General features: G+C 40.6%; 1 protein-coding gene across 4 annotated transcripts in view; it reads left to right on the forward strand.

The window, feature by feature from the left end:
- arhgap31 (Rho GTPase activating protein 31) overlaps nucleotides 1-16,683 on the forward strand; it is a 217,053-nt gene that overhangs the window by 168,413 nt on the left and 31,957 nt on the right. For 3 of the 4 annotated variants that reach the window (XM_064352057.1, XM_064352058.1, XM_064352059.1), the window contains one exon: nucleotides 447-712. In XM_064352057.1, coding sequence (XP_064208127.1) covers nucleotides 447-712 — 266 coding nt within the window. Of the gene's footprint in view, nucleotides 1-446; nucleotides 713-3,886; nucleotides 4,482-16,683 lie in introns of those variants that run through there. The other variant, XM_064352060.1, reaches the window with a different exon arrangement.

Genomic DNA, 16,683 nt, shown 5'->3' on the forward strand with positions numbered 1-16,683 from the left:
TGCCAAATTTGTTTGGGAATGGGAACCTACCTGCCAATTGCTTTGCTTTATGATGTGTGAACACTTTTATGGCGGATAATAAGAAAAAGAAGAAGAAGAAGAAGAACAATCGGGTTCCAGCAGCTTCTCTGCTTGGACCCCTAATAATAAAAATAAAAAAACAATAGGGCTCTAAGCAGCTTTGCTGATTGCATCCATAATAATAATAATAATAATAATAATAATCATAAAACATGGAACAAAAACAATACGGTTCCAGCATCTTCGCTGCTTGGATCCCTAACTAGCCATTTTACAAAAAAGTATAATACGTTTGAAATCCTGCCTCAGTGGTCAAATATAGAAATGTTTATATCAGCTTTTAAGGTAACCAGTTTGCTTCATGAGAAATTGCTCATGACCTTGTGTAATGCACTTAACTTGTTTGCCATCTTTCCTATATGCAGGTCATGATACAGAGCAAAAAGAATGCATTGGCACAGTGTTGCTCAACTCTGAGGAGGAACTTAATGAACTTTCTGGACCTCTACCTACCCCATACCTGCACTTTGTGCAACCAACCTCGACAACAACATCTGGAGACCCAGAAACAAGACAGAGTACCCTGACACCCATACAGCTTAGGACTCCACATGCAATGCAGTCTTCAATGCCTCTGACACAACTGCAGAACCAGCTGAAACAACACCAAGATCTTGAAGAATTGACTCAGGTAATAAGAGTGACAAAGTTTGCAGTTGGTTTCTATTCACAGCGTATATCCATAAATGTATTTAACACAAGAACAGTTGGGTTTTATTTGTTATTAATCAAATGTTGATGTGAAAGGTACAGTACAACCTTAGAGATGCAACCCCAGAGCAACAGACTGGCAGGTCAACCAAACAGGGGAAGGGCCCAGAAATAGTATATACAATTATGCTGTTTCATGCCCCTTATTTTAACCCCTTAGCTAGTTACTAATGGTTACTATTCTCAAACCCTTTTGACTGCAGGCTTAATTGTGGTCTCTTCTTAAAGGTAATCCTTGGGAGTTTGCCTACAGTGGAAGTCAAAGTTTTTGTTGCACCTAAAATATAAAATAGTTTTTTGTGGATGTAGATGCTTGTGACTGTGCCTGGTGGGCTTAAGGCTTCAGGATGCTTCAAACGAACTGGTTCATATGGCGCATTGTCTGACCACATCACACAGTGTTTTGTTCATGCCTTTTCCAAAGTAGCTAAACTTGAAGGTGGGGCAAGAAACTGTTCACCATAGAGAGGGGTGGGATTTTACCCAAGAGTTCATCGACTTCTGTGTCTGTAATCGCGATGCAAAGTAGAAATGTGAATATTGGTGAATACACAGACAGTTTTCCTTAAAAGGTGTTTATGTTAGCGGTCTTCTTCTCTTCATCCTCCTCCTCCATCTTTTTCTGATGTTTACTGGTAGTTGGCAAACAACAAAAACAATGGTGGGTTGTTCACGATTGAGTTGGTTCTTCTTTAGGTGAAAGTTGGTAGCTGACTTTATTACAGTGCCTTCGGAAATATTCAGACTGCTTCACTTTTTCCACATTTTGTTACATTACAGCCTTATTCTAAAATTGATTAAATTCATTTTTATTCTCATCAATTTACGCAGAATACCCCATAATGACAAAGCGAAAACACGTTTTTAGAGATTTTGGCAAATTTATTAAAGATAAAAAACTGAAATATTACATTTACATAAGTATTCAGACCCTTTCCTATGACACTCAAAATTGAGCACAGGTGAATCCTGTTGCCGGCAGTGTAGCACAGTGGGTAAGTAATTGGGCTTGTAACCGAAAGGTCATAGGTTCGATTCCTGGGTAGGACACTGCCATTGTACCCTTGAGCAAGGTACTTAACCTGAATTGCCTCTGTATATATCCAGCTGTATAAATGGATACAATGCAAAAAGTTGTGTAAGTCGCTCTGGATAAGAGCGTCTGCTAAATGCCTGTAATGTAATGTTTCCATTGATCATACTTGAGATGTTCCTACAACATGACTGGAGTCCACCTGTGATAAATTCAATTGATTGGACATGATTTGGAAAGGCACACACCTGTTAGTATAAGGTCCCACAGTTGATAGTGCATGTCAGAGCAAAAACTAAGCCATGAAGTAGAAGGACTTGTATGTAGACGTCCAAAACGGGATTGTGTCAAGGTACAAATCTGGGGAAGGGTACAAAAAAAGTCTGCAGCTTTAAAGGTCCCGAAGAACACAGTGGCCTCCATAATTCTTAAATGGAATAATTTTGGAACCACCAGGACTCTTCCTAGAGCTGGCTGCCCGACTAAACTGAGCAATCGAGGGAGAAGTGCCTAGGTCAGGGAGGTGACCAAGAACCCGATGACCACTCTGACAGAGCTCCAGAGTTCCTCTGTGGTGATGGGAGAACCTTCCAGAAGGACTCAAGCCACTCCTCAGTAAAAGGCACATGACAGCCTGCTTGGAGTTTGCCAAAAAGCACCTAAAGAACTCTCAGACCATGAGAAACAAGATTCTCTGGTCTGATGAAACCAAGATTGAACTTTGGCCACAATGCCAAGCATCATGTCTGGAGGAAACCAGGCACCGCTTATGACCTGGCTAATACCATCCCTACAGTGAAGCATGGCGGTGGCAGCATCATGCTGTGGGGATGTTTTTCAGAGGCAGGAACTGGAACACTAGTCAGGATCTAGGGAAAGATGATTGGAGCAGAGTACAGATCCTTGATGAAAACCTGCGCCAGAGTGCTTAGGACCTCAGACTGGGGCGAAGATTGACCTTCCAACAGGACAACAACCCTAAGAACACAGCCAAGACAATGCAGGAGTGGCTTCGGGACAAATCTGTGAATGTCCTTGAGTGGTCCAGCCAGAGCCTGGCATTGAACCCGATCGAACATCTCTGGAGAGACCTGAAAATAGCTGTGCAGCAATACTTCCCATCCAACCTGACAGAGCTTGATAGGATCAGCAGAGAAGAATGGGAGAAATACTCAAAATACAGTTGTGCCAAGCTTGTAGCATCATACCCAAGAAGACTCAAGGCTACAATCGCCGCCAAAGGTGCCTCAACAAAGTACTGAGTAAAGGGTTTGAATATGTAAATATGATATTTCAGTTTTTTATTTTTAATAAATTAGCAAAAATTTCTGAAAACCTGTTTTCACTTTGTCCTTATGGGGTATTGTGTGTAGATTGATGAGAATAAAAATTAATTAAATCAATTTTATAATAAGGCTGTAACGTAACAAAATGTGGAAAAAGTGAAGGGGTCTGAATACTTTCCTAAGGCACTGTATTTAATAGCTGTTGTAACAATATATAACTATACACAGGAATTTGGGGGCCTCTGGCTCCCTGACCAGGGGACTGGCTCTAATGAGTCATGTCCATTATTAACTTTTTTGATCAACTAAGGAATAAGGATATGCCTGTCCCCTTCCTCTTGTTACCCTGCAATAAACTCTCTGCCTAAACACCTAAACACGGAGCTTAAGGCAAGGAACACCCCCTTTTTGAAGAAATGGGGAGCCTGATTTAACAAGCTTAAACATTAATGCAGAAATCAGTGGTCTATCTATCCATGTTTCATTGACCACTCCAATACCACAAGCCAATCAAATGTTTGTGAGACCAAAATAATAAACCAATCACATTACAGAGCTCACACGTGAGGTTCCATCGCATCAGTGACTTTTGAGCATAAAACTAATCAATAAACCTAACAACTTATGCTCTGAGGTGAGGCATTGTCTAACCGACCAGACACATCTCCTTAAGGACATTGCTGTGCTTCCCAACTTGTACCTCGCTGGAGACTTGCCTGAGTTAGCCTGCCACCGTCTGTGAAATTAACCAAGCTAGTCTATTTACCATTGACAGCTGTTTCCGGAAAAGTATCTTCAGACTTTTCCTCCGTATCTCAGAAGATTAGTGCACATCCCAGGTCGTCTTGACTGGAACCCATCTTGACTCCGACTTCACAGAAGAAATTTCCCAAGCTCTGTGCTCCTGCTACGGACCCTGGGACCAGTTGACGAGCTGACCAAGCCTAATGAATTAGGGACTGGCCTCCCTTATTATCACCATTAAGTATTGAAACACATTTTATTTAACACTGACCTCAAACTATAGGATAAAATGAAATAGGTTATTTTAGTGCTGTTTGTTGTTGTGTTTTGTTTGTTGTGGATATGTTGGTCGGGAATACCAAATTCCCTGACCTTGTAGTTTTACGTTGTTAAAACTATATGATTCTGATTAGATACATTAACCACGTAACATAGAGTAGTGTGTCAAATTAACCTTTGTTAAATGGGAGTACTGCTAACCTCTAAGTTTAGCCGTCGCAGAATTATCATTCCTCATAAGAATAATATTATTCTTCCTATTATGCAAATCATTTGTATTCAGTTAGTCTATCCACATATTCATTATCATAACCAATAAATGTATGTCCTTTATTTCCAAACGATTGTCCTGTCTATGTTATTTCAGTTGGGCTCTAATGACATACCGAATTCTGATTGGATGTTGAACTCCATTCATCTGAATAAACCTCACTACACCATATTAAGAGAATTCACATGAAGTCAACAGTGATAAAGATAAACAGGCCAAAAATAAATAAAACCACTATGAGAAAATAACATAATAATAGTAATAATACTTGAAGAAGAAAGAAAAAGGTGGCCAGTTCTCAGTTCAGATTTTGCAGACCACCTGAAACACTGCCCATTGCACTCCCGGCCAATCACCAGTGGTGGCTGGTGAAAGTTTTTTTGGGGGGAGCGCAGTTTTAGGGGGGACAAACAAACTGAAGCAGAACTTCATAGCTCAGCTAAAAAATAAATAAATAAATCTAAAAACAACACAACACACTGTAATGTTGCCTAAACACTGGTCAGTAGCACTACTTGAACATATTTTGCCCTCCTTAATAATATAAAATAATATGTAGAGATGACAAAAAGCCATTTCACCAACATCACCTAAAGTTACCAACAGGCAACAGCTCAGCTACTAAAGTCATTTTTACTGCCACTGCTACATTCTATGAAGTCATAAAAAGAATAGGAAAACATTAGCTAACTCCAAGGTCATTTAGAGAGCCTTCCGCTGCCATCTGCTGGACAAAATGTGAATATGTGAATGCTGAAGTTTAAAGGAAGTAACAAAATTCACCAATCCATGGAATATCCCGGGATTATCGGAGCTCTCACTCTCATCATGGCCATGCAAAGCCGACTCAAAGGCTCTACAAAATTTCACACAGTCTATTATTCTGGCCAGGATGTGTCGATTTTGTCACCTCTTCGTTGTGCCTTCTAATTCCAATCCTGTAGCCTTCATCTAGCTGTTCAGCAATGCTAAACCTGCCAAAGAAATCTAGTCTCATACTATTGTCTAGATGGCTGCGGCTACTTTCGTACCGTTTGCATTTTTCAGAAAGATGTTATAGGTCTTGTACCCCCGTCGTTGTCCACAACGCTTCGGTGCCGACACTTTGAAATAGCAAACAGGGAAAGCAATGAAAGGCATTCCTTACACCACATCCAGCTAGCCAACTCCGTTTGTCATAACAAGAGCAGGAGAAGCCCCGGGTGTAGGCTCATCCTCGTCTTTGTGATCACCCCTAAGTCTCCATTCAATAAACTTGAAGAGATTAAGCATCTTAAGTCTTTCCTCATAGCCTTTATCTTTCAAACCAGGAATTAATTTGGTTGTCCTTCTGTCCTATTTCCAGAGTCTTATTGAATATTGGCTATATTGAATTTAATTTGCACCTGGCACCCACTTCTGGAGTTTGTTTAAATCTTCTTGGATTACTTTAGTACATTCCAAATTATTAGCAGGGTGTCCCAGTTTTGTATCATCTACAAATTTGACTAATGTACTTTCTATGTTCCTGTGAAGGTCATTGATATAAATGGGCCCCACACCGATTTGTATGGGACTCCACTTACCACAGTTCCTTGCTCAGATAATATCCCTCCTACTACCCTTTGTGTTCTTTCTACCCTGTAGCCAGTTCCAAATCCACAAAAAATTCTTCCTCACTTTTTCCTTATCCTGACATCAAAAATTAAAGAAGCTGTATTCCAAAGCAGTGCTACCCAATGTTTCCTAAATTGTTTCAAGTCACTTGGCCCTGTGTTTTTTAATCTTACCATTTTACGTCATTCAATCTTTGTGTCACATCAAAGTGTCAAATACATCTAATTGCCTCATGCAGATTTTAACTTGGCATTTTTGTATGTTGTTTTTATGAAATATAATTTGTTTTTTCAAAGTGTTGTTATGAGAAAGTGAGAACAGTAATGCATATAAATATAGACTATGAGAAGTATGCATATACATACATACATGCAAACTCGCATACAGCGTAGGCAATCCCGGATGTAGACTGGTTTGATTGCGAGGCAGAGTGAGATTTTGGGGGGGGGGGGGGGAGTTGAGGACAGGATTTGTGATGAGCAGCGAAGCGGATCTGGGTGTAAAAATACGAAGTAACTCTTTATGAAAGGGTTGTGCATTATGGCTATCCTTGTGTAAATTTGTACGGTTTGATGAACATGTACTGTTTATCACTTTTGCTTTGCTATGCAGTTGAAGTCGGAAGTTAACATACACTTAGGTTGAAGTCATTAAAACTCATTTTTAACCACTCCACAGATTTCATGTTAGCATATTAACTATAGTGTTGGAAAGTCATTTAGGACATCAACTGTGTGCATGACACAAGTAATTTCTCCAACAATTGTTCACTTTTAATTCACTATATCACAATTCCAGTGGGTCAGAAGTTTACATACACTAAGTTGACTGTGCCTTTAAACAGGTTGGAAAATTCCAGAAAATTATGTCATGGCTTTAGAAACTCCTGATAGGCTAATTGACATTATTTGAGTGAATTGGAGGTGTACCTGTGAATGTATTTTAAGGCCTACCTTCAAACTCAGTGTCTGTTTGCTTGACATCATAAGAAAATCAAAAGAAATCAGCCAAGACCTCAGAAAGAAAATTGAGGACCTCCACAAGTCTGGTTCATCCTTGGGAGCAATTTCCAAAGGCTTTGAAGGTACCACGTTCATCTGTACAAACAATAGTATGCGAGTATAAACACCATTGGACCACGCAGCCGTAATACCACTCAGGAAGGAGACGCGTTCTGTCTCATAGAGATGAACGTGCTTTGGTACGAAAAGTGCAAATCAATCCCAGAACAACAGCAAAGGACCTTGTGAAGATGCTGGAGAGAACAGGTACAAAAGTATCTATATACACAGTAAAACGTGTCTTATATTGACATAACCTGAAAGGCTGCTCAGCGAGGAAGTAGCCACTACTCCAAAACCACCATAAAAAACTACGGGGGACTACGGGGACAAAGATATTACTTTTTGGAGAAATGTCCTCGTTACGACCATCGTTACGTTTGGAGGAAAAAGGGTGAGGCTTGCAAGCCGAAGAACACCATCCCAACCGTGAAGCACGGGGGTGGCAGCATCATGTTGTGGGGGTGCTTTGCTGCAGGAGGGACTGGTGCACTTCATAAAATAGATGGCATCATGAGGAAGGAAAATTATGTGGATATATTGAAGCAACATCTAAAGACATCAGCCAGGAAGTTAAAGCTTGGTCGCAAATGGCTCTTCCAAATGGTCAATGACCCAAAGCATACTTCCAAAGTTGTGGCAAAATGGCTTAAGGACAACAAAGTCAAGGTATTGGAGTGGCCATCACAAATCCTGACCTCAATCCAATCGAAAATTTGTGGGCAGAACTGAAAAAGCGTGTGCGAGCAAGGAGGCCTACAAACGTGACTCAGTTACACCAGTTTTGTCAGGAGGAATGGGCCAAAATTCCAGAAACTTATTGTGAGAAGTTTGTGGAAGGCTACCCGAAACATTTGACCCAAGTTAAACAATTTAAAGGCAATGCTACCAAATAATAACAGAGTGTATGTAAACTTCTGACCCACTGGGAATGTGATGAAAGATATACAAGCTGAAATAAGTAATTCTCTCTACTATTATTCTGACATTTCACATTCTTAAAATAAAGTTGTGATCCTAACTGACCTAAGACAGGGAATGTTTACTAGGATTAAATGTCAGGAATTGTGAAAAACTGAGTTCAAATGGATTTGGCTAAGGTGTATGTAATCTTTCGACTTCAACTGTATATGTAAAACAATGGCTGTGACAAAGGGTGCGGTGGCTTAAGTATAAAAGAGGCTTGCACCATTCGAAAACAACAGAGATGTCCCCGGTGTATGTACCTACTGATTTGACGGCCATCCAATGAGCCTTGATTGACAAAATTATCCGCAAGCTCATAGAATTTGAGCTCCGTAGGTCGCAACTTGTGTACCCTTCTGTTATTTTGTCAAGATGCACTTTTAGTGTTCCTAAGGTTTATAAGGTATTTTGATACACTTATCTATAGGTGGGGTTCCTCCTTGCTGTTTTGCTGAGCTAGATAACTGACCTTACGTGAGAATTTGTGAAGTAGAACGGAACAGTGGAGAATAGCAGCACAGACATATTTACCAGCAATCTTTACATATCAGACAATAACAGTAGTACAAGAGAAATGAGGACAAATGATGAAATCGAGCAGTTGAAACAATGTGTTTTTAGCAGAATGGGCATGTAGGAAAAGTTTGACATGATCACAGACTATAGTGCAAAGAAAATAAAGTGACCATGAGCAAGATGAGTTTCCTTATTGAACGATACATAAAACAGACGGTATTAAATATTATTCATTAAAATGTTTGAAGTAACGCGTGATATTGCGTAGGAAAACTGTTTTTCTCATGTTCACTACTAGTAGTTATAATTATGATTGAGTCATGATTTTAAATGTAATGTGTTAATGGGGTGGTGCAGACAGTACACATGTAGTAATTGTTTGTATGTGTGTAGATAGAGAACAGGGTGAGGTAACATGAATGTAGAAACATGGTGTTTGCTGATAAGTATGTTTTCTACAGTAGCCAAGTGAAGAAATACAGTTAATGGAAATGACACAGTGCTCAGCTGGTGTAACTTTTGCCATCATGAAATGCAAATGGCTGGCCATGAGTGACTTGGTAAGCATATGCATTGAAGATTCTGATATTCTTTTGAAGTGCAAAAGCAATAGTTCAAAAGCAATAGGCAATTATTAGTTAGCAAATATAAGTGTAAGAAAATCTTAGTGTAAGACATCAAAAGATCTACCTGAGGGCAAGGCAGGATTTGATCATCAGACCTTGTACTTCCCAGTCAGTAACATTGGCAACTGTAACTGTCCAAAGGTGTGAATTGTCTTGGTGAAATGTGTCCGTGGTTTTAAAGAAGACAGGCTAGTAAGGACAGCTGAGCTCCAGTTGGATCCATATGACCTGGCGATATTGTAGCCGGTTAACTGAACATGTAGATGGTATGTCATAATGCAGTCTATACGTTCAGTGAATGCGGGGTAGATGTGGTGCAAAAACAATAGTTGAGAAGTAATAGACAATTATTAGTGACAAAAAAACGTTTTAGAAATTTGCTTTAGGCGGGATTTGACTTTGTGACTCAATGATCCATAGATAGCGACATTTACCACTGAGCCACAAATGGACTAGCTGTTGAGACTGGACATTTTTTTTTGGGTAAAAAGACATTTCTATTTTGTGTATGTATGTGAGATTTTTATTGGCTGGTGTAGGTGAAGGATTGGCTGGTGTCGGTAAAATGTCCAATGGGGAGACATATTCTTTGAGGGCTAGGAGCATTTCTGGCAAGAAAAAGACAAAGGAGAAAATGCAAAATCCCCTTAGTTTGGGGCTTTATTGTGTAGACATGTGAAGTTGTTTAGGAATTCTGTCTGTTGAAATGGGGTCAGAATGTACAGAAATTAATGTTTTTAAGGACTGAGTGTCTGTGGCTGTTGCAGTTATTTCTGTGGGGAACCCTGAAAAGTGCCAAACTCTCGGTACTGTATAGGTATGAGGCCAAACAGTTGCCAAACTCTTTATATAGATTGGAAATTCAGTCATCCAATTCATCTGACCTCAGTACTGGTGACGTCACAGTAAGAAAATTGGGGGCATTTCTAGTTTGTGGTAAGAAAGGAAAATTGTATATTTACGTTTGGAATGCATATGTGGGTGTGTGATCATGGGATATGTGTTAGTATCATTTATGTTTTGTATTCATTATAGCAATATGTGAAATTTAAGTTACGATATCTCAGCCACTTTTTTTCGCTTGCCAGTGTAGCTAGAAAATATTATTTTGCTCATAAATAAATGTTGCAGATGAAATAAGGAGACACCTGACAGTGATATCATATTTACATTTCAGTACTGCTACAGCCGTTGCTTTGCGGTTTAATTCTATTCACTCATTTAATATACTCCTTAACAAAAAATAAAGCAGTGTTTCCTGTGGGAATCCAGGTTTTTTCAGAGTAAAAACAGCACGAACGCAGTGATGTCAGAAGTTGGAAATTTCCTACTTAGAATATCCGAGTTTTGAGTTGTCTTGTATGCAGCATAAGTCAAACTAGGAGGCATAACAATGAGTTACAACATTAAGATAATGATACAAGTATTAGTGCTGATGAGGTAAAGGACTGAGAGGCTGGAACAATAGTGAACAAGTGATAACCGCTAAGTGCTAATAGTATAGTTAGTCATGTAAGCTGAAAGATGTTTAGGCACGGCAAAGATGACAAGTGATACAAGAGACGGTTCCCTAGAGGAGTGCTCGGCAGAGTAGTGATAGTTAGTCATGTACGCCCTGTAGAAAATGATTTAGCCGGCAGTAGATGACAATGACCTGGTGTTCATAAGGAACAGGGAATTTGTTCCAGCACTGGGGAGCTAGGGTAGAGACGAGCAAGAACCGTTCACCTGGATTGCAGGGAGTGCGAGTCGCCCTGCTTTAGCAGAGTTGAATGATTGAGCTGGCATGTAGGATTGAATCGTGCCCTGTCAGTAGGCGGGGGCTGTTCTGCGTGGCTGCAGTGTAGGTGAGGGTCAGGACTTTGAACCTGATCCTTGCGACAACCAGTAGCCAATGGAGTGACCTTAGCAGGGGAGTGGCGTGTGAAAATTTAGGAAGGTTGAAGACAAGTCAGGCAGCAGCATTCTGAATCATCTGTAGTGGCTGTATGGCATAGGCTTACAGACATGCAAGGAGGAAGTTGCAGTAGTAAAGACAGAAGATCACCATAGCCTGGACAAGTAGCTTGGTGGAGTACGTGGTCAGGTATTGTCGAATCCTCCTGATGTTATACTGAAGGAATCTGCAGGACATATGTGCTGATGTAATGGACTGCATTTATATCGCTTTATCAAGCGCTTACAATGATGCTCTCTCGCCAGAGCATAGGATTAGGTGCTGCTCAAGACCTTGACACGCCCAGGGCGGGGTTTGAACCAGCAACCCTCCGACTGCCAGACAATCGGTCTTACCTCCTGAGCTATGTCGCCCCTATGATGTACTCCTTGAGGTCCACCCGCAGGCTCTTTGTAGAGTAAGAGGCAGTCACTGTGGTGCCTTCAACAGTTTGAGAGCTCCGGTAGTTGGGAGGTCTTTTAAAGGATGAACAGCAGCTTGGTCTTGTTGAGGTTGAGCTTCAGGTGATGCCTGGTCATGCATGTTGAGATGTCAGCCAGGCAGGCAGATCATTGATGTGTTTGGCAGAGGGAGGGAAAGAGAAGAAGAGTTGTGTAACACCTGCACAACAGTGTTAAGAGAAGCCGTGTGAATTAATGACTGAACCAAGAGGTTTTGTTCAAATGGAGAACAGCAAAGGCCCCAGTACAGATCCCTGTGACACTCCTGTAACAAGTGGATGAGGTGCAGAGACAGACCCCATCCAAGTGACTTGGTAGGACCTATTTGCAAGATAGGAAGAAAACCAAGAAAGGCAGTCCCAGAAATGCCCATCTCAGACAAAGTGGATAGATTGTGGTTGACCATGTTAAATTCTGCAGACAGGTCAAGAAGGATCAGGACAGAGGAGAATGCAAGTGCCTCAGTCACAGCCAGGAGGGCAGTCTTTGTTGAGTGCCAAGATCAAAAACTAGACTGGTGAGGGTCAAGCAGGTTGTTCTGATGGAGCAAAGATGACTGACTGGTCAATCAAGGGTTTTGGACAGAAAAGGCAGGAGCGATACAGGTCAATAATTCTTGACATCAGAGGGGTCTATGATTGGGCTAACATGAGTGATTTTAAAGTCTGAGGAAACATAGCCACAGGCAAAGGCCAAGTTAGGCATTGATGATGGAGCATAGGTAAGGAAGGATCTCACCGGATATAGACAGGAGGACTGTTGACAAGTGATTGCAACGATGAGTAGTCACAAGTCCATCAGAGTCCTCCAGAATACATATGAAGATGGCAAAGATGCACATATTACTGCTTGTAATATTTCAATTATTTACATTATATATTTTATATTGTTATATTCACATTGGTTGTAAGAGACAATTGTTAGCCTTTTAATTTTTGCTAATAATGCACAGCATATTTGTCTTAGGGGCTATTCGTGTTGTCAAATCAAATTAAATCTATATTATTTGTATCGCGCTTACAGGAAACTGTGCCAAAGATGGTTTACAGAGTAGCAGATAAAGACAATTCCAGGCCTGAACCCCAGATAGCAAGCATGTGAGGTAAAAAAAAAAAAATCCCTCAAATGGTGGTGAGAAAAATCTCAGCGATGGGATAAAATATTGAGGGGAACCCGGCTCTAGAGGGGGAACTCGTTGTATATATGTACATATTTATACATTTTTGCTTTTTTACCAAGATAATTGCATTTTTGGTATTTTATTTTTATCTAGATTATGAATATAAACTAATCATAAATGGGACATTGGTCTTGCTTCATTTAAGCCATTTCCCGGTGTTATTATCTGGAGTTATAAAGCCTTAAATAGAACACTACCTAAATTGGTGAGCATTGGCCAGATTTGGCATCTGTGCAAAGGGGTTAAGCAGTATGGGGTCATTGGTCCGATGCAAGGTGAAGTGCTGTTTAATGAGTTTTGAGGCATTTAGTTGGATCGGAGCAGATTTGGTTGGATCTGAGCAGATGTATCTGTACACTTCAGAATTCGTCCTGCTGATGTCAGCAGTTACATCATCAGTAAAGACAGGTGAGTCAGTTCCAGTGGTAGCCATACATAACCATGTTTAACAGATGAGGGGGGTGCTTTGGATCATGAGCGGTTCCAGAACTCTACAGTCTTTTAATGTACTTTTTAGCAAACTCTAACCTGGCCATTCTGTTCTTGAGGTTTAAGATTAGTCTGCATCATGCAGTGAACCCTCTGAGATTGAGATTGTTGTATTCTTCTCTTTATGGTAGTCTGTTTGACAGGATTTTTTCAATTAAAAGTATTCTTCAGTCGCGCACTACAGTGGTCATCCGTGGTTTATGAGGTTGGTTGCTATTGCTGAGCTCTCCAGTGTATTCTTGCTTCTTAGCAATGTACCAGAGTTTATTTTGACATACCCTATATTTTGACACACCCTTGGGTCTGAGTGATTTATTCTGATTTGTCAGCCATCATGCTTTGCTGATATTGGTACTTGTATAGCAACAAGCAACAAAATGCAAATTCCACACCTAGAATCAACTCTAGAGCAGCCAATTTTTCCATTAATTTGCCTCCCTAAAACTATGCATAAAAAGGGCTGTAATTCCTACATGGATTGCCTAATGTGGGTGTAAATACCCTGAAATATAGGAAATCAGAGCCAAAACAACAGAAATTGTGTCACTGTCCAAGTACATTTGCATTGAATCCTACTACCTGCCCCCTGGATATTGTTCCCTTATGTCTCCTTAGAGAAGTGTTGGACACTACTGGTCCCAGTGTTTTGTCAGTAATAAATAGCCGCCGAGTAAATGGCTTTGTTCTATCCTGTGTGGCACCGCACTGGGCGTGACGGTGCAGGCGGGGCGGCACAGAAATACACAGACCGGAGGTTTGGGGAAAAATAGCCCAACAGGGCCTTTTATTTAACAAAAATTATAGACAAAACAAAACCGTTTGCAACAACTAATGTTTCTTGTCTAAATTAAATAAAAGTAACTGAAATTAGGGTTAACGATGACCGGGAGACAGCTGAGAAAATCCCTCTTCAAAGCAGGAAGAGGGATGTGGTCCTGCTTCTCCACCGGACTCTGAAATATAAACAAAATCACAAACAGGTATTAAAAAGCTCCGCTGCAAACCCAAAACCCTCCTTTCAAGGGAGACAAGGGCCTCCTTTTAAGCACCCAGCTAATTTCCCTGGAGTGGCAGCAGCTGTGTCTCCTCATTGCTTTCAGGTGTCTTGAGTGCAGAGGAGGGAGTTGGGGAATTTCCAGGTTGCCGCTCTCCAGGGTCCTGTGGCTGGGCTTCATAGAGTGGCGCTGTCCCAGGTCCTGAACAGCTGGCCTGGTGGCAGGTTTGAGCTGATGCATATAAGGCTGGGAGGGGCACTGCGGGGGCATGCCCCGATCCACGCCACACCTGTTTTAAACATGCAGTGGTCCACCCTCATTAAAAAGCCCAACCTAGATCCAGCGGTTTTTAACTATTTCTGACCCATCTCTAAATTTTTATTAAAGGTTCTGGAAAAGGTTGTTTTTTCCCAGCTCTCTTCCCATTTAAATGACAATTACATTTTGGAAAAATTTCAGTCAGGATTTAGGCCACACCATAGCACTGAGTCGGCTCTCCTTAAGGATCTGGAGATTGTCTTACATGCCTTTATTTCCTCCCGTATTGATTACCGTATTACTGATTACTCCCTTTACATGGGAGTCAGTCAGTCATCCCTATCTTGGCTGCAGGTCGTTCAAAATGCAGCTGCTAGCCTCCTGACTGGCACTAGGAAGAGGGACCACATCTTCCCTATACCGGCCTCTCTTCACTGGCTGCCTGTCAAATACATAATCGAGTTGAAGTTTTTATTATTTGTTTTTAAAGCGCTACACGGTTTGGCACCACATTATATTTCTGACCTCCTTTGCCCCTATTTCACCTCCAGGCCGCTTAAGCCACTTTTCCACCACATGGTACCGGCTCAACTCAACTCGCCTCTACTTGACTCTACTCACTTTTTGTACCAGGTACTTCGTTTTCCACTTCCACCCATCAATGTAGCTGGTCGTCATAGCGACGCCGCATGAAAAGCCTTGCTCTGACTGGTAAGTGTTTTCACGTTACTTTTTGGTATTGCCTCAGCTCGCTTGGAACCTCGACGGGGGTGATACCAAAAAAAGTGCCAGATACTATCCACAACTTTTGCCCGATGGAAAACCAAAAAAGTCGAGTAGAGTCGAGTCGAGTTGAGTCGGTACCATGCAGTGGAAAAGTGACTTTAGATCCTCTGACCAATTGCTCCTGTCTGTTCCTCGGGTCCCGGTTAAAAACTAAGGGCGACCGTGCCTTCTCCAATGCTGCCCCAAGGCTCTGGAATAATCTACCATTTTCTATTAGGTCTTCCCCCCCCCATTGACTCTTTAAAATCCCGTATTAAGACACACCTTTTTTACATTGGCGTATGAGTCTTAATGCTTGGCATGTGTTGTGAATTTGTGTATTGTATTTTATACTTTTTATTTTATTTATTTATTTTATGCATCTTTTTATTTTTCATTGTACAGCACTTTGGTCAACTCTTGTTGTTTTTAAATGTGCTTTATAAATAAACTTGACTTGACTTAAATATATTCACATTCTGTAAAATGTCATCAACTGGCAACTGCCTAGGAACTGTGTCTGCTGACAAGGAGCAGTCATACTGCATTATCCTCCGGAACTGCACCCCTCTTGTTATTATTAAAACATTGTTAAAATTACAAAATAATACCTGCACAAAAGTCTGATGATGAAAGAACAATGAGCAGATTTTAGCATACTTTGCCAAATGGTAGTCAATTGAAAATTTCAAATGAAACATTAAATCAATGTCATTAAATACCGCTGTCCACAAAGAACAACTTATATTGACCAAAAAGTGCAAACATTTTCCGCCATTTACAATTTTTTGAAAAATCTTTGAAAGACATCCCAGTTTCACATAGCAAATTGTAATTTTTCTCTATTTGTTCATTTGACGATCCTCTGAACAGTTAGTATTAAGAAAGCTGATACTCCCAAAAACATGGCCGAAGTCAGCCAATGAACATTCATGTGCACACGGGTTATCACGAAAATGCTCATAAATCCTAAATGGCTTGACTGAACATGAACATGATGAAGTTAAGTAGCCTACATATATTCTCAATTGTAATAATACTTAATATATCTACTCCATCAAACCACATGGTAGGAGTATAGAGAATATGATATCAGACCTGCAAACTCATCAGGGGTGAAAAAGGTGACAAAGATGCGAACCCCCTAGGGGGGTCTGGGGGCATGCCCCCCCAGGATTAAAATTTTTTAAATATCAGCTTTAAAATGTGGATTTACAGTAGATTTTAGCATGAGGATATAGAGAAAAACTCAGCCTAGAATTAATTTAATCTTACTGCTAATGTCCCCCTTACATTACAAAAGTAAGGTAAGCGGGACATCAGTTCAGGGCACTTAAAAAAAAAAAAGGTCAAGAGAGTGCAGAGCAAAAAATTGTATTAAAATGCATTGCATCCACTATACAATAAAGTTGATCAAACAAAACAAAAA

Source organism: Anguilla rostrata, chromosome 9 (genome assembly GCF_018555375.3).
Source record: "Anguilla rostrata isolate EN2019 chromosome 9, ASM1855537v3, whole genome shotgun sequence".
Lineage (NCBI taxonomy): Eukaryota > Metazoa > Chordata > Actinopteri > Anguilliformes > Anguillidae > Anguilla > Anguilla rostrata.